This window comes from Scomber japonicus, chromosome 22 (genome assembly GCF_027409825.1).
Source record: "Scomber japonicus isolate fScoJap1 chromosome 22, fScoJap1.pri, whole genome shotgun sequence".
NCBI lineage: Eukaryota > Metazoa > Chordata > Actinopteri > Scombriformes > Scombridae > Scomber > Scomber japonicus.
Window position 1 is genome coordinate 6,776,580 of NC_070599.1, and position 24,563 is coordinate 6,801,142.

The following is a 24,563-nucleotide window of genomic DNA, read 5'->3' on the forward strand; positions in this document are numbered from 1 at the left end:
TCGCACGCTGACAGGAATGCAGATATTTTCCTTGTCTGTTTTTCTTTCTCGTTCCCCTCCCTTCCACACACCTCCATCATTCTTCTTTAACGCCTCCTTGTTTGGGAAGGATCACAAACAAGGCAATTCCTATTTCTTGTGCTGTGAAAAGCAGACTGCAAAGGATTTACACATGTGGGTAAGAAAATCTCAGACGGTGACAATGTCTTGAGCTATTGGTAGTGTTCTGCAAGCTGTATCCATATGCACATTTTAATTAAATCATCAAATTGTGTGTTTTTCCGCATCTACAGTCCTGCATATGACTCATACATATGTGAAAAAAGTACATAAAGCTTCCTGCATATGGACACTTGATGTATGTGAACAAGACGGGTTGTGTACTTTATATCAATTCTTCATTTTACTTGAAATACATTTCTTGTTAAGTTATATTTTTTTTCTAATAAAGTCCATGTAATTGTGTTTTCTTTATCTGTGCAAAATCCTAATGTGTTTTCTTATCATAAACCACTTAATTGAATCAGGACTGAGATACGTATTGCATCCACAAGGTGGCAGTAATGTGACACCAGCTGCCATAAAACCCCAAAGAAGAAGAAGATTAAGACACTGCTGACTACACATGCAAGGCCATGTGACAGCTTCTAGTGTGCCTCCAAACATTCCCTGAGTTAATAATGGCACACGAGTTGCTGTGTGTCTTTATTTTCTTAGTTGGCTTTTTCTTAGCTAGCTAAATTGGCTGCAAGACCCAGTTCGGCCTGCTTTAATCCCAATGTACCTGCCAATCCGTCAAGTAGATGACTTATGATGATAGATGACTCCAAATGTCACCACAAGCCCTGCAAAATTCCTTACTTTCAGAAATTAATCAATTTAGTCTGATAACATTTGGAAAGTCTAGTAGAGCTGCATAATGATTTCATTGTTTTAACTGCATTACAGTTAGCGGAGGGTTAAACCAGAAGTGAGCTGTGTTTGTAGTCTAGTTTCTGTGGCAAAGGAGAGGGTAACCAATCCACCATATTGACAGAAATGTTCATTCATTCGTTCGTTCATTTTATTTTAAAGCCTTTATTGGCCAATATCAATGCCACACTGATATGACCATGCATAGGTACCTGATTAATCGATTAGTTGTTTGGACTTTGGGAAAGAGTGATCAACATTTTTGACAATTTTCTGACATTTTATACACCAAGGTACAATGTTGTTTTTACCAACAGTTCTTAAACCAAATATATACAGTTCACTGTCACAGAGGACAAAGGAAAACTAAAAATACTTACATTTTAGAAACTTTCATTAAAAAAGATGACCACATTGCTCTGAAATCATTGTGAATGCATCAAGGTATAACAAAAATTGAGGGGTCAATTGCAAGTTTGCCAAGTCACATTGTAGTCCACATTGTAGCTGTAACTTTGCTTGGTGCTTGATAAAAGGGCAAATCCTCCATCTAAAATGTTTATGAAATAAAATTAAAATATACTGGGTGGCAAAGATTGGACATGAAATATTCTACTAATTGCCCTGAGCTCCACACTTCTGTGTGTAAGGTTACCCTCACATAAAGAGGGCTAAAAAAACGGGGGGAAAAATATGTCTAAAAAAAAAGAAGATTTTAAAAAACTGACATGATTTTTTTTTTTTTTTTTCGAGTGCGACCCACTTTATCCGTGGTGACACAGCAGCCTTGTAAAAAATGGAGGAGAGACACAATGAGGCTGAGAAGATGAGAAGTGTTGCATAACTGTCTCGTCTACATTAATTATCTCTTAGGCAACAGGATGTAAGCTTTACACTTAATTGAGAGGGAACGGAAGACAGAAATAGTGAAACAATACATAAAACAATTATAACTTTCATTCATAATACTTTCTATTACTGAAGGTGTCTTTTTGGTACATGTTGGATTTTGTTGCTATATCAGTTTTCATATGTTCCAGCATCAAACAGGCCGGCTGTATACTGGTAGTAATGGATCGCTTATGACTCTTCAGAGGGCTGTTTCAAGCATTATGCTAATATAACAATGAGAGGGATTCAAATACATGCTACAAACAATGAATTTTAATCAATTGCACACGTCTTTGTCTCTTATCTAACATTTACAAGTAAACAAGATTGGTTAATGAATTGTCTATTATAGAAGGGCACGTAACATGATCTCTACTGTTGAATGGTACGAGAAATTAATTTTGTTAATAATGATAATATGTATTTGATCTTTCCTACATACTCACAATGCAGTTTGATTTTGCTCCAAGGGATAGCCTGATCCAAATACACACAGTGCATATCCACACATACACACACACACGAGGAAGAAAGTATGAGGCAGAAGAAAACCGTCAGATGAGTGATGACGTTCATATTTTTAGCAAAGTGAGCAAATGTCATGCTGTTCAGTGTGTACAAGTGTGTGTGTGGGCATTGCGTAGTCACTGGCAGGATGACGCACTTTTTATGATGTCATCTATCTGGAACACATTGGATTTAATTGGTGGGTCGTTTCACAGACGCATGACTCTTTTTTTTAACATTTTTTTAACAAGCGCATGTATCTCACACATACACACACACACACATACACACACACACACAAAAGACTCAATCATTTCTGCTGCAGAGTGGAATATACTTCACTTTCCAGTATACAAAATTTTGTGTGATTCATATCAAACAGCACAAGGCCTCTTAGATCATGCACACAAACATATAGCGACATAAATTTCATAGGCTCCCCCTTTCTCTCACACTATCCATAAATACACTCTCGCTCAGCTATTGGCCCTCCAGCTCTCACAATGTTCTCCCCAGCCCGTACAACATGAATCCTATTGTGACTGTGTAGCGATATATCAACCATAGCCTTATAGCCTAGCTGTGTCCTACCCTCAAGCAAACCTTGTGTTCTTCTGGTTTGCAGGCGTTAGTAGCGCTGATAACACTCTGGGTCCACCGGCCCCCATTTATCACCTCCGAGTACCACCTCACCACACACTTTACTCAACAGCAACACCACAGGTCAGCTGGGGAAAGGAAATTACAAATGCAACCATGTCACTTTTTCTTCCACTTGTTCAATTTAGCTTTGAAGTAATGGCGAGCACTCTCAAATATTATCATGGGGTACTTAATGCTTCCATTCTCTGAAACCATGATCAGGCTGACAATGATTTTGGATTAGAACTAATGCAAATGATGTGCAAACACTAATCTCCTATCACCCACCTTCACCTATATGAACACCAAGGGAGAGCTACTTCAAAATGATGCTTTGTGTTTGCCTTAGTTCATATGGATTTTCTACAACTTCAAGTGTGAGATGCTGCAAAGTGGTGAACATTACTCAACAGTGTTAATACTATACTGAGTGCTGCATGCAGTGACCTGATTTCTGAGGCATCGTGTCATCAAGAAAAACAACTTGTGTTTCATTTTGAAAAGGCTGTAAGAAACAAGGGTTTTACTTGTTTGCATTTGTATGACAAAGACAGTCATGGGAAGCACCTCTACATAAAATGTTTGTACAAGCAGTAACATGAAACAAAGGAGGAAATCAATGCATTACTTGCATCTATGTCTTCAACTGTCTTTACTGTTGACTGTGGGCCATGCACTCAATACCGTTCTGATAGAGATATGGAGAGAGGAGAGGGGCTGCTATGAAATCCTGTGCCAGCCACCGACATCCAAACATCCATCCAGGAAACATTCACACACTATGTGAGACCACAAGCCAGGAAGCCAGGGTCCTATCAAACACTAGCTAGTCCACCATAAAACAGCAAAGCAGCAGCCTCAGGCACCCTACCAACTAGACTCTTGGCCCTTGTGCTGGTGGCTGTGATGGGATATAACATAAACCTGGCTGCTGAGATGGTGGAAAACATACTTTTTAAAACCCACAGTGTCTTATCATAGAGGGTAATAGAGATGGGCTATATTGTAGTACTTCAAAAGTGTATTACAAAGCATGTATGGAAATGTGTTGCAATTACATCTAACAATAACACAAGTGTTTCTAGAGAACACTTAGAAGTGATGAATATATCTGGATACCTGTAATAATATCTCAATCATGCAATCACAATGTTACAATAAACCAAACACTTACATTTAAACTGATTTTTCAACATCACAGACGGATAGCAAACATCAATAATGTCATAGAGTCACAACCCATGGCAACAACAACAAGCGTGTCCACACATTCTCATCACTTTAAATTGTCCTCTGGAAGAACTACCATTACCATTTGGTGTATTTGCAGCATGTTTCTATGATGTGCTGTGTTGTCTGTATTGTGTTGTGTGGTCTGAATTTACAGCACGTTTTCTAAATGCTGCCCATGTGTTGTTAAATTGATGAAGATGTCTTCTTAATTTGCTCATGCTTTGTCTATTTGCATGTGTTCTCAGTTACATTGCGTTGAGCTCATGGGGCTACATAATATCTAGTCTATAATTAAAAGGACCCAATATTATGTAATACATTATTAACAGTTCCTTCATAGCCTCTTAGACGGAGAATTTAGACTTTAATTAGGAACACATATTTCCTTTATATATGTGTTTGTGTGTATGTGTGTATGATATGGGGGGGGGGGGGGGGGGGGGGTTATCCATGTATGGATAGTATGGATTATCCGTTTTTACATGTGAGCATGTGTACATGTTCAAAGCTATTGTATGCATGCGTCTTATATATGTGTGTGTTTATGTGTGTGTGTGTGTGTCTCTGTGTGTGCGCTTGTTGTTGGTTCATATCCAGACAGGTTGATTCATGGGCCTCATCCCTCCTATTGGGTTGCCTATCGATCAGGCCGGCTGTGAGCTGCTGCTGACCACGGCCTGGGAACCACACAGCAGTTATTGCTAACAGATACACAGTGGCTGCGGTGTGTCAGCATGGGCCCTGGAGCCTTAGAGGCTTGGGCTGAGAATGGGGTGTGTGAAAGTATGGAGTGATTAATGTGAGAGTGAGGTCAGCTGGGGTGGGATACAATTGAGCAGGAAATTTGAACATAAAATGAGCAATAAAACATATATAATTGATTCAATATTAATACAAATGATTAAAGAGTAGCATGTTTTCTTGAAGGTAACAGCTAGCTTATAGAAATAGAGGATGGCGACTGCCTCCACCATAGTCCATTAACGTACATTGACATCAAATACATGGTTTCACTTAACTGAAAAATGAAGTCTTTTCATCCCATAATCTTTTGACTCCTGTCTGTGCAGTAGAAAAAGGACAGACTCTTTTTACATTAGCACAGGTCAGATCAGATCTCTGCAGTGACAATATATAATCTGATACCAGCCTTAGAGCTTTATGTTATGCAAGACAGAGAAACAGGAAGAGAGTGGAGTGTGGAGAAGAGAAATGTGCCAGAGGGTCTGTCTCTGTCATAATAATGTATGAAATACCCGACATTGCTGTGTCTTCTGGAAGTTTACACAAAAAATAAAATCGCACTAACACACACACACACACACACACACACACACACGTAGATTATTGACACCTGCATGAGTACTGCACCCTGTGTTTTTTTGTTTGGTGAGACAACATTCAGTGAAAACGATGGCATCTAATGCATAGACCACCTGGAGTCAAGTTTTTTTTTGGAGCGGGCTGTGTAGGAATGAAAACAAGAGAAATATTAATCGTAAGATGCTATCTAATTAGGCTTCCAACCTCAAAGGCATATAACCCTATTGAGTTTGTGCAGGTTTATTATTATTCTTAGTTTTATTCCGGATTGAATTAGAGTCTACTAAACAAAACAAAAAGAAAATTGGACCATAAAATTCTGCCATGATGGATCTTTTCATATTTTGAATAACAACAAATCAACATCAAATCAATCAACAAACAATTGTGTGGCAATTGTGATTAAACTCATTGTGGACATCCTGCACCATGTCTTAAATATACATGCCAAGTTTCATTCACATCTGATGATGTTCTATTTCCATAAGTCTGTCAATAACTCCAGTCAGAGTATTTACTTTTGCTTATTACTTTTGGAGGAAAATATCAATAAACAGCATTGAAATGTTTGTTTTTTCCGTCAATGAATTTCCCAATGCATTTACTATATGGTAAAAAAGATAGGATGTTATTTACTATATGGACATCTTTGTGTAATTTAGAGTTTTCTCCCTGCATATACTGTAATAATGAAAAAAGTTCCTTCTTTAAACAGAATCAAACTAGCTGAAGTAACTTTGCCTGGCCTTGCGTAGCTTGAATCCTTCACCTTTCATTTAGTCTGATTGAGTTGCTTCCTTCTGTTGAGCACAAAAAAGGTTTGAATCCGCAAATTGCTTCTTTCAGTTATAATATACATTGTTTTTGTTTGATACCGAGTGTATTTGGTGTTTTGCAGTCTACACACATCTTTAATAAGCCAATCAAAGGTGCATTTATGAATGTTAATTCATTATTTGCTTCTGTGTGTTGAATTGTGTTATTATTTTCTTAGTGTAGCTTTTGGAACACTCCATCATTTCATCCCCCTGTTTATTCTTTCCATTTTATTCTTCAGGCATGTTGTAAATTCTGTTTCAATATGACCACTATAAACTCTAAATCATGGAGCCAAATGGCTACAGTGTATACCACATAACCGCAACTATCAATAACCACAAATTATTTTTCTGCCAATCATACGGCCCCTTAACAATCTTCCAAAACTAGAGCAGCTCCTCTTTAACATGCAGTGTTTCAACTCCATCCATCCAACCCTTGTGTTCCAACATTATCATCACATTTATATAAAGTTGAACAATAAACAGACATGATCCTCTGTCTCAGACACACATTCATGTCTGCATAGTGCTGCTGCAGAGTTCAGAGGTGTGTGCACACAGTCAGTATGAGCCTGCAGGAGTGGACGGTCTGCTGCTGACTCTCTGTCATCGCCTCCTCAGACCTACAGTTGCACTGTCATGACCCTGAGGCAACACAGGCAAGTGTTGGTCTATATGTGTGAGTGAGGACATCTATGCCAAGTTAAGTGAGTCAATTATGAGTCACTTCTTCAAAGGGGAGCTACAGAGATATACAGTTTTACATTTAAAGTTACATTAAGGATTAGATTAGTACTAGTATAAGCTCATTTTTCTTCATGAATCCACTTAAAACATCCTAATCAACTGCAATTGTCCTCTACAACACAGCAAGTGGTGTGTTATATGGACTTGAAAGCTGCAGTAGGAGAGCTTATTGGAAGTAAACAGAAGATGAGCTGTGTTGTTAATCATGCGCGATAATTCTAATGTGCTATAACTATATTATCGCAATAGCAAACACACAGTATTCCCACCTAGAGAAGCTCGTATTTCATCAACAGGAAATCAACAGCAACATAGTGGACACTGACAGAGCTCAGGCCACAGAAAAGTATGCAAATCTGTCCCCCTGTGGTGATGCTTCTTATCTCCTGTTTGCAGTGTGCACTCACAGCATCATATACATCAAAAAAAGGAATGAATGTAATCACGTTAGGGAATGGATGTAGTCAATAGAAAATCATAACAGTAAAAGTGCAGTGGATGGATGTGAGTGAGTGTGTGTGTGTGTGTGTGTGTGTGTGTGTGTGTGTGTGTGTGTGTGGTCTGTCATAGGCTACTTTTGGGGACACATTTCTGACCTTGGATAAGCTAATTGGAGACAGCTTTTCCACTGTGGACAAAAGCTGTGTCCCCAATTGTCAAGTAGTGCTGATGGTTAGGGTTTAGGTAAATCTCCAAGAAATGAATGTAAGTCTTTATGTAATGTCCTCCAAAGTGACCATTGTTTTATATGTGTGTGTGTGTGTGTGTGTGTGTGTGTGTGTGTCTGTGGTGGTGTGTGTTAATGTATGCGACTGGCCATGGGCAGGACCCAGCACCAGCTGTTGGTAATAAACCGTGGCTGTTATTGAACGCTCCCTCTAAGCTGTGGAGCTAGAGGGCACCAAGCCCCATCTCCAGCAATGGTCTGGCCCTATACTTAGCAAACACCCCTGCTGCTCCCATAATATAACCTCATTACTCTGCCTTTTTTTTTCCTCCCCTCACATGCTAGCTCTTTCTCTACTGCCTCATGGAGTCAAATCAACCTAATAGATCTACAATGAGCCTGCCGAGCATTGTAATGAACTTCAGTCTTGGGCTAAACACAAACGCCAAAGGACAGCGTGTGAATGGATGCCAAGGAGGAAATGTGAATGTGGATCACATTGTGAGGAAAAAGCTGTGTGTTACTTAAAACATAGGAGGATCAGCTGCAAGATCAGGTCAAGTTGTATTTGCATCTGTTTGTTTTTTGTCCTTTTTTCTCTTGCCTTGCATCCATACGATTCTGCATCTGTGTCCTTGCGAGTACAGCGTGCACAAGCCGTACGCTTCCAGCTCGCCTCTTTGACATGCTTTGTTCTCACTGAACCTTTAATCTCTGTAAACTGTTTTCCCTCATCTGTCTTTGGATTTGCACTCCAATACTCACTCGCTTACCCAGGAGATGTAGGTTTTCCCTTACAGAGTAAAGTATGTCACGCCTTATTGTGAGTTAAAGAATCTCAACACTCATAAAGTCAATGTTTTAACATCCACAAAGCTTACATAGCTTCAGCTTCTTCAGATACTAAAAAAAATTATTTCAAGAGGAATCAAATTCCTGTTAATTAGTAGATGCTTTGACAGGAAGTGTGTCGCTTCTATGCTGTGATCTCTGAACAAGATGGAAAGATTAAGTCATGTTTTTTTTTTTTCTTCTTTTTTTGAGTGAGGGAAATTAAACTTGAATGTTGGTGGTCTCTGCGACTTCTTTGATTTGAGGATTAGAGCTAGGGACTGTTCATCGCTGTCTTAACAATTACTCTGAGGCTAATGGAAGCGGACGCCGTTAATCTTCACATGCTGACACCAATGTAGATCTAGCAGTGCTCTCCATCTTTTATTCCTACTGTGAGAGTCTCACGTTGCTCAGCCGAATAAACTAACAGCAACAATCACACACCATCAACACACCGTCATTTATAACAATCCGACGCAATTTCTCAGCAGTCAAGATATTACAGTTTAATTTATTCGTTTGAGACATGACTGGGGTGAAATATAACGGCGGGAGGTTTGATTGATTACCGTGTCAGGGATTTCTCCAGCCTCCAAAAAAAAGAAAGAAAGAAAAGAACGTGGAATGTCAGCACAGCAGTTACTGACTCCACGTCAGCAACATAAACATTTTACAAGTTAGGATTTATTGTCTTTAGTGTTAATGATGTCATTTCTAAGCCACACCACAGTCACACTGAATATACAGCCAGGCATTTATGGTTTTATATACTGGGAGAAAGGGTCAAATAAGCAATTCTTATTCCCATCCAGTATTAACATCTGCCCTTACAACTTGAGTCCAAAGCCTGACAGAGAAGAGTCAGTCCTGAATAAGATGGAAATCAACTCCAAATCAGCTTCAGATATAAAAAAAAGGTCACAGTATTATGTCCCAGAACCACCTACTGTAAAGCACACAGGACAGGAATGTCACATTAAAATAAATAAATAAATAAATAAATGTGAAATGAGGGAGGGGGATCCAAAAATAATATCCTTGTCTATAATATCCAACTGTATGGATGTTGGTGGGTGGGGAACAGGCGAGATATGGTGTCCAATGACAGTTTTAAAAGGTGAAATATATGACAATCATATCTATCACTAGATGTAGCACCAGCAGCAGCATCTCAAACTAAAACAAATGAGTGCTTCGCTTGCTCGATAAAGTTGGGGTGGGGGGGGGGGGGGGGTGCGGCTCCTAAACTGACAGCTCATGAAACTCATATCAACCTGTCAAACCAGGCAGTGCTGATCAAATATAAATCAAATGATATTACTACATTGTCTATTCCTTCTTGTTTTCTGATACATATTGTTGTTAACTCTTCAGCTGTAATTATAGTAGGTGCACAAATAAATCTATATCAACATACATCCTTTAACCTTTACTGGTCCAAGTTTCCACTATTTAAGTCACTGTTGTATTAAGACAGTGAAGCATAAAAATGGTATAAATGGAGCCTCAAATGGAACAAATGAGTGGGCATTTAACTGTAGTGAGTTAAACTGGTTCCCTGTGGTAGGGGATGAGAGCTGGACGCCTTGAGTAGTAATTATCTCAGGTAGCTATCTCATTACCACCCTCCTCTAGTATGCAAATGTGGCCACAGGCTCGGGCGTAACACTGCAGATTGGCCTTTTTTTTTTTGTTGTGCTGTTTCCGAAGCTGTGCTTTTTATCACCAGGTGGGGAGAAAATAACTTAAGTACTTGTTACATTTCTGGGGATAATGTTTTAGTGTTTCGGTTTTCTCCAATTGTGGCGGATGTAGAAGACTTGTTCAACTAAGTGGCCAGGTCGCTGCGATCAAACAGAACATTGCCTCAGTGTGAAGCATTTTAATGATGAAGGTGATGAAAGGAATTCATACATTAGTAAAGTTATGAACCATTTCAATGTTGGCAGCGGCCAGCTCCTTCATGTCTGTATTGTCTTAGAATAAAGCAGTTACAGTTCATTATGAATTCCCCAACTGTGTATAAATACATATTATTAGACTTTGGGAGATTTATGAAAAAAAAAGAAAAAAAGTCTGATTTAGAACAAATAGCTCAAGGTATTGGCACATTTCGCGGGGGGTTGTCTGACTGCTGAACATTCTGAAGATATGTTGAGAAAAACAGTATGTTCTAATAAGTGCCACCCTCCACCCAACACAGAGCCTGAGTCCTTTACTGTCTCTCCCAAATTGTGGATGTGTGGTTCACTGAGCATTCTCGCTACTGTGAGTGGAAAGCAGGCCAATCCCAGTGCAGCATCAGCTTGAAGAGGCTTCTGCTGGCTTCTGACTAGCCAGGGGTTGGCATTCAAGGGAGGGAGAGAGAAAAAAGGGAGAGAGCGATGCTAATCATCTGAGCTGTGGAGAACAAGGCTTGAGTCAGACAGACAGAGATGTACACAGAAAGATGTCTCTGTCTCTGTCAATGCCATTTTTTATATTCAGAATTCAGCAATAGGATAAGGATCTCTGCTTGTAGTCTGCCAGCCTGGCTCTACTTCTAAAGGACGACAATTACCTCTGCCACCACCTGCCTCATAAGCCTGGCAGTGAAGAGAGAAACTTGACTGTCTACAAAAGAACTGCAGTATGAACTTCCAGCAATGATGTATTTTTGCAACACTGATTGTCAGACTGTTTGACTGGCGTGCAGTTGGGTGTGACATCTGCTTCCATTTGAGTTTCCACTGTATTTATTAAATGTTGACAGACCTCAGGGGAATAATGGAGATGGGTGCATGCTTGTACATCACATCTGGCACTTTTACACCACAGAACCAATTTAATTCTATAGCGTCTCATCACTGCATTACGTCAAATTGACTGACTTAATTAACATTTGCAGAATGAATAGTCTTTATTAATTAATACATCTACTGTGTTTGAAAAGTATCTACCTTCGTGTACACACTTGTTGTCTTTATAATGGTTCTTAAGGAGAGCATTAAGAATCTAATACTTTGGAATGCATTGCTAACAACTACTACTACTGCTATGCTAATTATTGTTATCATAATCATTATTATACACTGTGTGCTGCTCAGAAACCATATGCTGAGCAGCTTGTGCAATCTCTCCCCTTGTGAAACCTCAAAAGGTCTTTAAAAAAAGCGCACGCACATGAATCACAACATGCCTGAGCCATGATGAATTTGCAGACTGACAATAACAGCGTGTATCTCAAAAGAAAAAGGGAATTATCTCCCTCTTCTTTACCCAGTGGTCTTAATGAAGATGGAACTTGATTTGCACTGGCCTCCCTGATCAAATTTTAATTAGTTTTTTTTGTTCTTTCCCCTCTAAGGATCTTGATTCTTGCAGGGCGGTAAGAAACGGGTGTGGTATTTGAATGTCTGTCCGTACTCTGCGCTGCACCCCGGGGGTAAACATGTCCTAAACCAAAACTCAAGTCCCCCTTACTCTGTTTCCAAGCTGCCACAGACAGACAAAATGCCACATTGGTATTCAGACAACATCAGATCTCTGGGCCAAACACTCTGGACAAAGCTTAACAAGCAGGCACACACACACACACAAAAAAAACCCATTTACTTATAAGGATCAGGAGATATGCTTGAATTATTACAGCACAGAACTCACAGGGGAAAATATACACCACGGGATTGGACAAAACCTTATTATCATGACTGCATGTTTTTCTCATTACATGCCACACATTCTGCTGTGCCGTAGATTACTATTACAAGTTCATAATGCATAGTGGGTGCTGCTGCGAGACAAAGCTAATTATTAGAAGGCGAGCGATAACACTGACACATCACTAAAGCAGGAGTTGGCTGCTTGCAAAGTGCTGTGAGCGAGAGTTTTTAAACTCCATTCATCTCATTTTCTTACTGTTTGTGTGAGGTTCTGATACGTCCCATTAGTCTGTCAATCTCATTCTCCTATCCCGGTCCTATCGCTCGCTCGTGTATTTCGCCCCCGCCGATTTCCAAACGCTGTGCTGATAGAAAGTTAGCCTGCTGTGACGTGTCAGCATATCTACACATAAAGCGCCTGTTCCTGTTTTAATAAACGTCTAAATGGTCCGCCGCACCACAACACGGAACTTTGAAAATGAGTGCAATGTAGAGGAGTTAGCTAAAGAAATGTGAGCCATAAATAGTAGTTGTGTGACTGAATTGCTGCACCCATTTAAACAAGGGAGGTGCTCAACAACACCTACAGTATGGAAAGTCTGATAGGTGTAGCATTAATATCAACTTTAGGCAAATGAATAATGGATGAATGGAAACTGTATAACACACACGCAGTCTTTCACTGAAATCCATACCTATATGAGTTACTTTCACACACTTCATAAACTTGAAAATGAGAAACAACCAACTGAGCTCCGAATTCTTATGAGGCAGTTGACGCAGTGTAACAACATTGTACAATACAATATTACTGAAACACAGATTGGTTCCCGGGCTCCAACACAAACTAGTAATTCACTGCAACAGTCGGAATTTGCATTAATACCTATGTGGCTCCCAAAGTGGGGGTTAAGAGTTGTGTCTTTTCATAGTAAACAGTGGAAAATCACATCAATATACAGTACAAACAACTGAAAGGTAATATAGTAGGCAACTTCAAATGGCTGTAACGCATGAAGAATAAAAATAAGAGCGGAGGGAAAAAGCAGAAAGGCAGGAAAAGGCAGAAAGATTTATTTTCAGCTGTTTGCAATGTTTCAGAGAAAAGTTTCCCTTCATTTTTTTCACACCAACCACAATTAATAGATAATTGGTGGTTTGTCTGTGTGTGTGTGTGCATGTAAATGTTCCCACACACCTAATTTCACTTTATAATAAAGATGAGCTGTTACCACTCATTCTCTGTGAAAGGTGAGTGAGGTGAATGCATCGAAAACACCATACAAAAAGCTAGCAGGAAGTATGGAAAGATGTCAACTTACCGACTTGAGATGAGTCACCTGGAAGAAAAGGAAGAGAGAAGAAAAGAAAAGATTGATCAGATGAAAGAAAAAAATCAAAATGTCACTTGAGTACATGTGCTTTCCAAAAAGGTAGTCACGACAAAATGAGATACAATAGCACAGGGAGACTGCAATTAGCATAAGATGTATACTAGAGTGCTACTCCACACGTAAGCCTCAACACAGAGCTGCTAATTGTGATGATGGAGGAAAAACGGCTGCCAGGGATGATCACAATGCAATATTCATATTTTCTCTTTCAGAGAAAGTCTTAAAAGGTCATAAAGGATCTCTCAGGCAATAGTTAGCTTCTTGACATTCAGTTTCCATATCCTCCAGTTCTGCAAGAAGACTCAAACTTATTAAAATAGTTGTTCAAACTGTCAAAAAAGTGTTCCTAACTGCAAATATATGTGCTTGTTTGTTGTTGTTTTTGTTGATATTTTACTACCAGATGACCTAATTAATAACAATAAAAAAAAAATAAAAAGAATAATAAAGTTAAAAAAGAGAGAGGAGGGCAACCAGTAATGAAAAAAACAAACACATTATGTAGCATAAATAAATAATGACTTAAATGAAATCGTTTTGGATAAATAAAATAACACAATGCACATGGCTGTTTGCTTCTTGTCACCTTCTGAAAAAATGACATGGCACTTTAACCTATGGTGGTTCAGGCAGATACCTTACAAAGTTACTGTCAGAGTCATAGCATGATAGATGGGATTAGAGTAAGACAAAGAAGAAGTCACCCCCATATCTTATTAACAGCCCTGTCCCTGCTCCTTCTGGATTCCTTCCAATGTTCAATAAATGGTTCAAAAAAAAGAAAGAAAAAACTGCTTTAATAAACATGAATCATTTTCATCAAAAATATTGATCCGTGCTGTCGGGCCATATTTCTAATTAAAGATTGGAGCTGCTACATCAGTTGGAAGGTGTTAAGTATTACAGCCAATATACGGTTGATCAATTCTGGGGTGGAGGGTCTATCCAATTAAGTTGTGAAAAGCAACTTTTTCTATTTTCTTCCCCCTCCAGGAAGTCAAGCTGTAAACACAGAATTTTGCACCTGCTGCAAAATTTGAGACGTCTCAAAAGTACTCTCTTGTTCATGACCTGTTGAACATTATCAAAGTTGCACAATTTTCTATGAAATATATACAGTAGGAAAAAAGCACATTTTGTGATTTATTTTCCCAAGTTGTGGTTGAAGATAACTGCCATGCTCTTTTTCTTCTCTTTTTGGTTTATAAGCCTTTAGAAGTACCATATATTTTCAGAGTGTATCTTATATAATGCTGCATTAATGAATAAATCATTAGTCATTAGTATAAGTCTCTAAAACTACAAACTACAAAAGTGTCATATGTGATGCATTGAGTGGGAAAAAATATCACACTTTGAGTGATCAATGAAACATTTATGATCATATGAATGTTGTTTTTTTGGATCTGTGTTTTAAAGAATTTCATTCAAGACACACAATGGAGAAGGTTGTGAGTCTCACTCAAATACAGTATGAGGAAAGGGAAACGTACACCTCAGCCCACTGAGCTTCTTGTTAGTTCCCTTTTATTACTGCCAGCCATGAACAACGGAGGCTGCCATCCCTACTGGCGAGATGGCTACCATTCCATGTCCAAGGTGAAAAGAAACCTCTTCAGCCCCAGCACATGGGGCAGAATAGGAATCTCAGCCAGAACAGATGGAGCACAAGGCGCTTTGCCTCGTAGTGCCAACCTTGCTCTTGATCTACAGTCCAGACACAAGAGCTGAGGCAGAGCTTAAATGAACACAGTGGTAACTGAAGGCAATGGCGGAAAATGTGCCAGAGGAATGTATGCAATCAATAGGCCGCGGTCTCCCAGGCCTTGTTTGTTAATATCCTGGATTTGACAAGGATATCTCCAGCTCCCGAGTGCTATCAGCTGCCTTGCTTGCTCAGACATTGACAAACATGCTCTTACACATGGGGGTAGAGCCAATGGCGGGGACAAGGAGGAGGTGAGTGTGTGTGTGTGTGTGCCATACAAGGGGAGCTAAGATAGTGGAATGGAGCAAATGAAGAGATAGTTGGTCAAACATGGCTCATCTATCATGCCTTTCCACTTCCCCCAGGCCACCGCCAGCACACCAGAAGAGACATAAAGATGTACAGAGCAGTATACATGCTCCCATGTAATATCATGTCATGGCAGCTGTGTACAAATATAAAGTTATGGCAGCCACGCCATCTTTACAGTGTGGTGCACAGAGCTAGGGTGACCATGTTTTATAGATGATATATCATTCTGGAGAGCTGATAGGACCCAGGGGCAGAGCTATAAAGTCTCTAGTGACCCCAGTAGTATAGTAAATAACCTCAGCTGGATGCCAGCAACAGTTTGGTGCTCAGTATTTCATGGAGCAAATATACCAAGGCCAAGGCTGGTGGGCTACAGCGGCAGCACTGGCAAGTTTGGAAGCTCCATCATATTTACCACACACTGAATGGATGCTCCTCACTACACCAAACAATGTATGAAAACTTTGTGTGACCATCGCTAGAAAAATGACCCTTGACTGGTCTCCACTTTGCTTTTTCGGCAGTTCAGTCTCACAACAGAGGGGCATTGACCCCTGTCTGCTGTCCATTTACTTCCCATCTCTTACCTCCACTCCACTCCTCTCTCTCTAAGCGCTGCTTAGCTGTCAAACCCTTCTCACCCATAAATGTGGAGCGAGAGGAGTGCAGAGGGAACATGACACACTTGAACGAGTGATACGCCGAGGCAATAACATGTGTATTTAAAAAAAAGAATAGTACAAGGTCACATTAAGGGCAAATCAACATTTGAAGGCTCTTATTAAAAAAAGAGACATATGTACAAACAAGTACATTTGCAAAAATAAGACATTTATTTATAGCGGTAATGATTAATTGATCAACCATTAACAATTAATTTTTTAAAGAAAAATGTCCAAATGACTAGATTTCAGCTCCTTAAATGATAACACTGTCTTGTTTATTACGTATATATTTGAGGATGTCACCTTATGCATTGAGATTTGTCACCATTTCCAGACATTTTATCAACCAAATAACTAACTGATTACTCAAGAAAAGAAATATCAGTTATAAATATAAGAATAATGGTTAGTTTGAGCCCTATGATTCTAACTTTTATTGAACAGAGGAAAAGAAGTAGCATTAAAAACCACAGTTCAGATGCCACTTTGCAGCTTACTTTACTACTTCTTACAAAAAAAATGTAAAACTTTTTTTTCCCACTAGAAATCAATGACACTTGTTCTAGATATAACAGACATGAACAAATAAATGAGCAGCCTTTATCTAGGCTACTGTAATTACTGCAGTAGCAGTGCAACTGAATTTAAAAAGCGAGTGGTTTGCCTGTAGTCACAATGGTCAGTTTCTGAAACGCACCCAGTGTGGCAGATGCTTAGTGTATCTTTTAATTTAACTGTTCACAGTGTTACAAAATGAAAATGTATTTCAATTCAAGATAAAAGAAATGGAAAATAAAAACTGTGTATGTGTAGAAAGTAACATATACTTTCTACACATACACAGTTTCTCTTTGTGAACCAATAGTGGGGTTCAGGAATGAATAAGAAGCCTTGATTTGTTTTGTTTTTTACATTTTGAGCCTTTCCTTAGCTTTAATGCTAACTGCATGCACAAACATACAGCAGCATGTGTGCTTAAGGGCTGCTGCTTCTGAAAAATGCATATGAGACACACAGACAGAGAGGAGGCAGCGGGGACATCAAGAGCAACATATTATGAATCAATGAGTTCAGTCAAAACTCCTGGCTCTTGTGTGAACTGTTTCCCTGTTAATATTTCATCTCACTACCCTGTCTCTCTTGTACTCTCTACTGACAACAAACAGCAGCTAAAACCACTCGGGTCCTTATTGCAATGTGAACACAATCATTAAAGTTTGATGATACTGGTAACAATGTAATGTTTTGAAGAAGAGTCTTAAACTGCAGGGGGCAAAGTATGGAAATAGGAATGATTGTGCATTTACTGAATCTCTAATGGTCTCTGGGGATAAATCCATACTCATATTCTGACACGTAGAGGTGACAACCCAACTGCTGGAATGACTGTGTGCTTATTTTCCACAACAGTGAGCAAACAAGGGAAATCTGCTGGCATTCTGCCTTGATCATGATCTTATTACTGCTGGATTTCACCTAATAAGCTAAATGGGTAGAAACAGTAGGCTACTCACACCACTGTGCTCTTGAGTTGTGCAGGGAATAAAATACCCTGAAACTCTGTGAAAGAGGTTCACCACAGACAGTGATCACCTGTGCATGGTTTACATTACTGAATAAGCTTTCCAGTAACAGGACGCTTTTATTGAAAAACAATAAATAAATAAATAAGCTATCTGAGTGTACCATGGTAAGCATCCAACTAAATCCCCTGGATGAAACAAAAACATTTAAACTTAGAAAAATAGAATAAGAATGAATAAATAATAATAGATAGTGCAGACTGCTGGTACAGCAGTGGTAGTGAAGGCAACAAAATGCACATCAAGCAAGTGATTGATATTATAATTAAGTATCTAAACAAAAACGTCAAACAAGAGCATATCATACAAGTTTTACACTGATTTCATGCTCTTCGTTTATTCTTATTCCAATATTCAATTCAAAAATAACACAATTATTAAAAGGGCATTTTTTTGTTCACTGTGGTTTTTACTATAGTTTAATTGAACCTGTATTATCTGGAGTCTGATTTTTGGATGAACTTTATGACACCCATAGTCTTTCCTGGATAAAAGAGTATTAAGATTACCTATAAAGGTACAGTCACTTAGGCTTTACAAAGTATGACACATTCTGCCAAACACTGAACATAATGTGCCTTAGCTGCTGCCTTTAATTGGTAACAGGGCAAAGATCAACACACTACATTCAGTGAATCTGACTAATTATCTCTAAGGATATAATTGACGTAATATTCCACTGTATGGCCTTTACATGGCATTATCTACTAATTGTACACTCACCTTTCAAATTCACTCTGATAGTGTGTGTGTGTGTGTGTGGGTAAATTTGAGTTACACATGTCTATATATCTATATTTATTTCTGTGTTTGGAGGCAAACAACTACACAATGAAGTTTCACAGCTCAAGCTGCTCAACATTTGCATGTCATTTGCATCACCAGGATGACTGTTGTGAGATTTGATGAGTGCTGTTCACAGAGATGAAGACTGAGGCTTCTTCTTAGTTCAAGCTTTTCATTTGCAGGCATGAACATGAGCTCTATGCCTTTCAGCGGGGGAAATTGCACATGGCTGTGCTACCTATCATGACAATTCCAAAAAGAGCACTAGATTTTCACAAAGGTGAAAATGCCTGCCAGAGCAGTCAGTTTAATGAAGCTCTTCAGCTGTGTTATACCGTGTAGGTACCTACTGATGTGTGGTAAAATGTTACCCAAATACCATGCATAACAATGAAGTGTGAGAATAATTCAAACTTATGCTACACTGACTTTCAAAGCAGTGCATTTGAACAGGGAATAACATCATCCTTGAATAAGTGAAAAAAAATAAATGAAGATAAATTCCTGAATGTTAGTTCCCATTCTGCCTCTTTATCTCTGCTTTGCCGTTTCTCTTTAACAGTCGCTTTCTCGACTACTTTTATTGTCCTCGCTTCTTTTGGCAAGTTATTTTTCAAGGCTGAAAATATCTTTGCGTGCAGTGAGTGTCTGCAGACTGAACCGCAGAGTTCTCGAAGAGGGGCACAACACTTTTCAGGATAAAAAAACAAGGAAAGGTAAGGCATGGCTGTATAAGTGTAATTAGTGTAAAATGATTTATGTCTTTTATAGCTTGGGTCATCTTAGGGAAAGGTTGCCTTCATTGAAAAAATGTATTAGCCAGCAACTCAGATACGCCCCATAGAGTGTCAGTGTTTTTAAAGGTTAAGCCAGTAGGCAAAGCATGCAACTTGCTCAGTGTGCACAACTCACAAATGAGCTACATTTGACTGCTTTGGTAATATATTGGAATTAAAACATCAAACCAAAGTTGAAAGAAAAACATCATGACAGACTGAATAGGAATGATATTACAATAATGATAATAATAATCCTGAGTCCTGAGAAGAAGGTAGAAATCACCACTTTATCCTCCCCATGCTGCCACAACCCTTCAATGTTCAAAAAACAGAAGAAAACTGAAATGAAGGCACAAAGCAAGCCCTGGGGTGCCATCATTTTACAGTCCAGAGGTGGGCGGTTGTTCTTCATAGAGACAAGGAACGAAAAATGTCCTATGACTCAGGAAGCCAACATAGCTAACTTCTGCCATGCCTGAGCAGTGCTAGATCTGTCTGATCACTTGAGGATGGAGTCCTCATTTCCCTGGGTTCAAACCTCCTCTGGGCATCTGCTACTGCTGTCTGCTACTGAGTTAATTGGCCTCAACACACACATTGGCCTGGGTTACATGAGGAGAAGGTAGTTTGAACCATAGCCCCCACTGCCAATACCATAGCCACTGTGGAAAACAACTCAGCCTACCAATATCATTGTTGTGATAAAGCACATAATAAAGGAGAAATCTTTTTTTGTGTGGCATGACTCAGTTTCAGTCTGAGCATTGTTGAAAAATACATCAGTTGTATGATCTGACAATGCTACTGTAAAAGATGGGTTAGGAGTAGGAACAAATCATGGTTAGGCTTAAAAAGACAGAATTTAGTTTGATTATGAAAATATCCTGGTTTAGGTTGAAATTAAGACTTCATTAAGGTTGTATGGGGATTTTCATTGCGATGGTTAAAATAATAGCCACTGATCACTGAGGTCATTGAGTGTGGGTAAGAAACAGGAAAACATACTGCTGCCTCCCATGTTAAAGTCAGACCCACTACAGCATCCTCTTTAAGCATACTTTATCACTCTATAAGAATGCCTCTTTTGTTCCCATCATCATTCCAACGTATGCTGGAGTTCTCATGGAAATGGTCACAGAAATAGAAATGTCACTGTCATTAATGATCTATTCTGAATAATCATATTGTAAAAAAAAAAATGTAAGTAACCACAAAGAGAGATAAGGTCAATGTGTACGAATATGAATCCAGCTAAACAAATGTGAAAGATATGAGCAAATGACAAGCAGGATTCAAACGGCGGCAATATGCACTTGACAGATGAGCCACTGTTGCTCTGAGCTCTGTCTGTGTTTTCCTACTGTATATTTCCTGGCTCTTCTTAAGGCGAGACTTGTCACAGTCTGACCCCTCATCCCTAATCATGAGAGGCATGCGGCTCGTTAAAGCGTTCACCATACCACCAGCAAAACAGCAGCAAACTCACAGGGTGATTGGATGCCGGATTCATGTATTTTCTCTTCCTCTGTTGTAGGAGTTTAGAAATTCCTTAAAGCTTTTGATCATATTCCAGGGTCATTACTGGAATCCCAAGCAGTCAACTGGGGTTAAATCCTATGTGCCTCCACTGTTGTCAGTCCAAGGGAGAGGAAAGCAAGTGGGAGAGGGAGACTCTTAATCAGCCCAGTTCTGCCAGAGACATAAGAGTGGTTGTGAAGAGTGGATTTTTGGAAATAGGACAGCTACCCTTTAGTCTTTTATGTAGGCTGTCTGTGTCCAAGTCCCAATTATACAGTAAATAGCTCCCATTAAACATATGCAGTAGCTCTGGAGCTGTTAGACTTCTTGTTAGTTGGAGGAAAATCATACTCTCACATTAAATATTTAGGTATGGTTAAATCATTTGAATGCCATTTTGCTTCGGGGTCTTTGGTGAAACTTTGAAAATGTGGGTGTACATATTTATTCACAGGCACAAAACGCCACTGTGTTTCTTCTTGATGCATGGGCAGCATTCATGTACAGTAATCCCAACTCAAAACTGCTGTCCAATTAGGTAGCACAGAAATTGGGGCTGGGGGTAAACAATGATAGCAAAGCTAACAAGCAGACATGCTGATCAAAGAACAGGTGAACCGTGTGTGCATGTGAACTGAGAATAAACAAGAAAAGGTGTCAGGTATAGTGCTACTACTGTTAGTGTGCAACCTTTGTATATGTCTGTTGAGACAAATACTGGATGGATGGATGGATGGATGGATGGATGGATGGATGGATGGATGGATGGATGGATGGATGGATGGATAGATGTATGCATGGATGGATTGGTGAATGAATGGATGGGTAGAAAAACAGTGTCAAAAGAAAGACTGTAACAGTGAGCCATATGGGAGAATATTTTTTGTAAATATTAATAAAACTCTTTTTTTTTCTGAGAGGTTTGCAAGCAAAGGCATTCCAAGTCTCAAACTCAACAAATGTGCCTGAACTTGTTGTAAATTGCTTGTTTCTCATGAATGTCACCCATTTACTGTATGTGTAAGTGTTTATTAGTGAGATCTGATCATTTTGCATAATCAATGCGTAAACTGTCCATATAAGGCTTCATATTCCATTCTGTTTGTGGGCGGGTTTCATTCACAAAAATATTAGCAAAGAGTAAAAACAAGAATTAGTTTAGGGTTGTCAACAGTAGGGGTGCCAAAACAATTAAAAACTATAAAGACAATGATGTAGAGCAGCACAGCACTGTGATAGAAATGAAGAGGGAACACTTTAATGAAGATGGATGCTAAAAAATGAATGTATTTCCAAAGCCAAAGCACTCTGTAAACTGCAACAGAGGATGATAACCTACTGGACACAGATAGAGAGATGTTTCCAACTACTGTATTGTTTAACTGTGCCAATAAAAATCATATTTGCAATCTGTGTGCACTAGATGAAGAGCTTTATTTGTTTTTACAGTATTGACCTTCAAGTAGGTGAACATAGGGGCAATGGACCCTGATTCAATGACATATTGTCCAAAAGGGACCTTGCTGTTGTTGACTTCTTCCTGAACTCTCTACAGTGGAGATAACAGTATTTGGAGTTGAACATTTTACACTATCTTGGTTTCTTTAGTAAATGTACTGTTCATTTTACTGGATAATAGTCCTAATCCTCCTGAAAGGCCCCTGGGTCATATAATCATACCTTGCAAAAAGGAAAACCAAGAAAATGTTGTACAACCTTGTTTGTAATAGTTTACCATGACCTTAACTGATAAACTATGATCAAATCTGTATTGGTATGAGAATAAATAGAAACTATTCTATAGTTATTACATGTTAGTTGTTTCTGGTTTGTTTTCTGTTGAGAACGTTTATTTCAGTCTAAAATAATGGGCAGTTTAAATTATGCAAATAAAAAAATGGTTTACTGACTAACAGATTTTCTCTCCAAATATTCCCTCTCTTCATTTCAATGAATCAAACAACCAGAGCAACCTAAACCTTTTGGAATTATTAAATGTGATTTAAATATGTATGTTTTACAATAGTCCAATATTTAACAATAACAATAGATTTTTAGTGATTTCTTTTTATCCTGCTGCATCCACAGGAGGCTGGAGAAAGCACTGCAGTCAGGTAACAGTGACACAGTAGAGTGACTGGGATGGGCTGATAGACACAGAGGTTTTCTGAGGAAGCACCGGTCCACTAGACCCTCAGTAGCCAGCAGGCTTGAGTGGCTCTCCCCAGAGAAAATAAGACTGATGGCCGCAACTGTCATCATGGCTCTATTTGTAATCTAGGAGAGAAGGACATTGCAGTGGATAAAAAAGGATGAGAAAAAAAAGGGTTTGAGAAGGAAAAAGGAAATTGTGTTCCCTGGTATGAATATCACAAAACATATGTCAGTATTATTGTAGGGAGGGAGAGAGGCAGTGGCTGACTATCTGCATGATACTGTGAATATGTGCCATATGTAGATATACAAGGCAGATAATTAAACATCTAATGTCTTTTTGTTATACTGTTGCAGCCCTTTCCACAGGCAACATTTGTCTACTTTTAATCAGTGTAGTAGGCATCAGAAAGGGTCAAATGGCTTTTACCAAAACTCACAACATATGTGTACTTTGTGAAAAGATCTGGGTGATTTCCCCAATTAGAGGGATTTTGCCTAGTCTTATCAAAGCTTGCTTGTATAAGTGTGTGTCTTATTCTGTTATAGTGTCATTATTTCAACTGGCAAGCCACACATCAGGCTTCCTGTGCATCCCAGTGACCTTGAGGGTGTTCTTATGTGATGTGACATGGTACCTCTTAGTGCTTGAAGCCAGTGTTTGACCAATGCTTCCCACAAATACACGTGCACATGTACACACACACACACACACACACACACACACACACACACACACACACACACACACACACACTGATCCCCTTCTTCTAGTGCGTCTGCACATCTCTTTCCTGGACCCCAGTCCTTGCTCTAATCCTCTGGACTCGATGCTGAGGCTGCAGCCTGGTAATTCACCAAATCCCCTTCTGCTACCCTCAGCCCATACCTCTCCTCTGATGTCAAGTGCTCCTTGACAGAACACAAACAAACACACATACACACTTACAGCATGACAGACACACCCACATACAAACATAGCAAACACACATTGAGACTACATACTGTATGCATACAAACCAAAACCCTCACCAAATGCCTCAATATTTAGATTCCTCAGCTATCCCCGTGGCTTGCACTGATCGCTTCTTCAGGGTTTTTAGTTGACAAAGTGTCAGTGTTCACAGCCTGCATAGCTTAGGTCTGCTTGTTGCCTGTTTTTTCTACAATGAGCTCCTCTTTATGTCTCCATTCTCAAACCCGTCACTGAAAAACATCCGCATTTGATCATCAATTTCATTAAATTCTTTGTTTATTTCTCGCAGAACACCAAACTGCTCCCCAATTTGCCATTATAGAGCCTCCACAAGAACAATGTGTAATTTCAGCCTGCCATTGAAAGCGTCTGAGCGCATCAGTCAAGAGCAAAATGTGGACACTAAACACTGGATACGACGTGATATGTTTTCTCTCTTAGAAAATGGAGAGCACGTACAATGATAAATG

General features: G+C 39.2%; 1 protein-coding gene across 15 annotated transcripts in view; it reads right to left on the reverse strand.

The window, feature by feature from the left end:
- nrxn2b (neurexin 2b) overlaps nucleotides 1-24,563 on the reverse strand; it is a 592,634-nt gene that overhangs the window by 443,990 nt on the left and 124,081 nt on the right. For 2 of the 15 annotated variants that reach the window (XM_053343290.1, XM_053343292.1), the window contains exon 3: nucleotides 7,258-7,267. The exons of 12 other annotated variants lie outside the window; for them this stretch is intronic. In XM_053343290.1, the coding sequence (XP_053199265.1) occupies nucleotides 7,258-7,267 (10 nt within the window). Of the gene's footprint in view, nucleotides 1-7,257; nucleotides 7,268-13,540; nucleotides 13,559-24,563 lie in introns of all 15 variants that reach the window. One more of the 15 variants, XM_053343286.1, reaches the window with a different exon arrangement.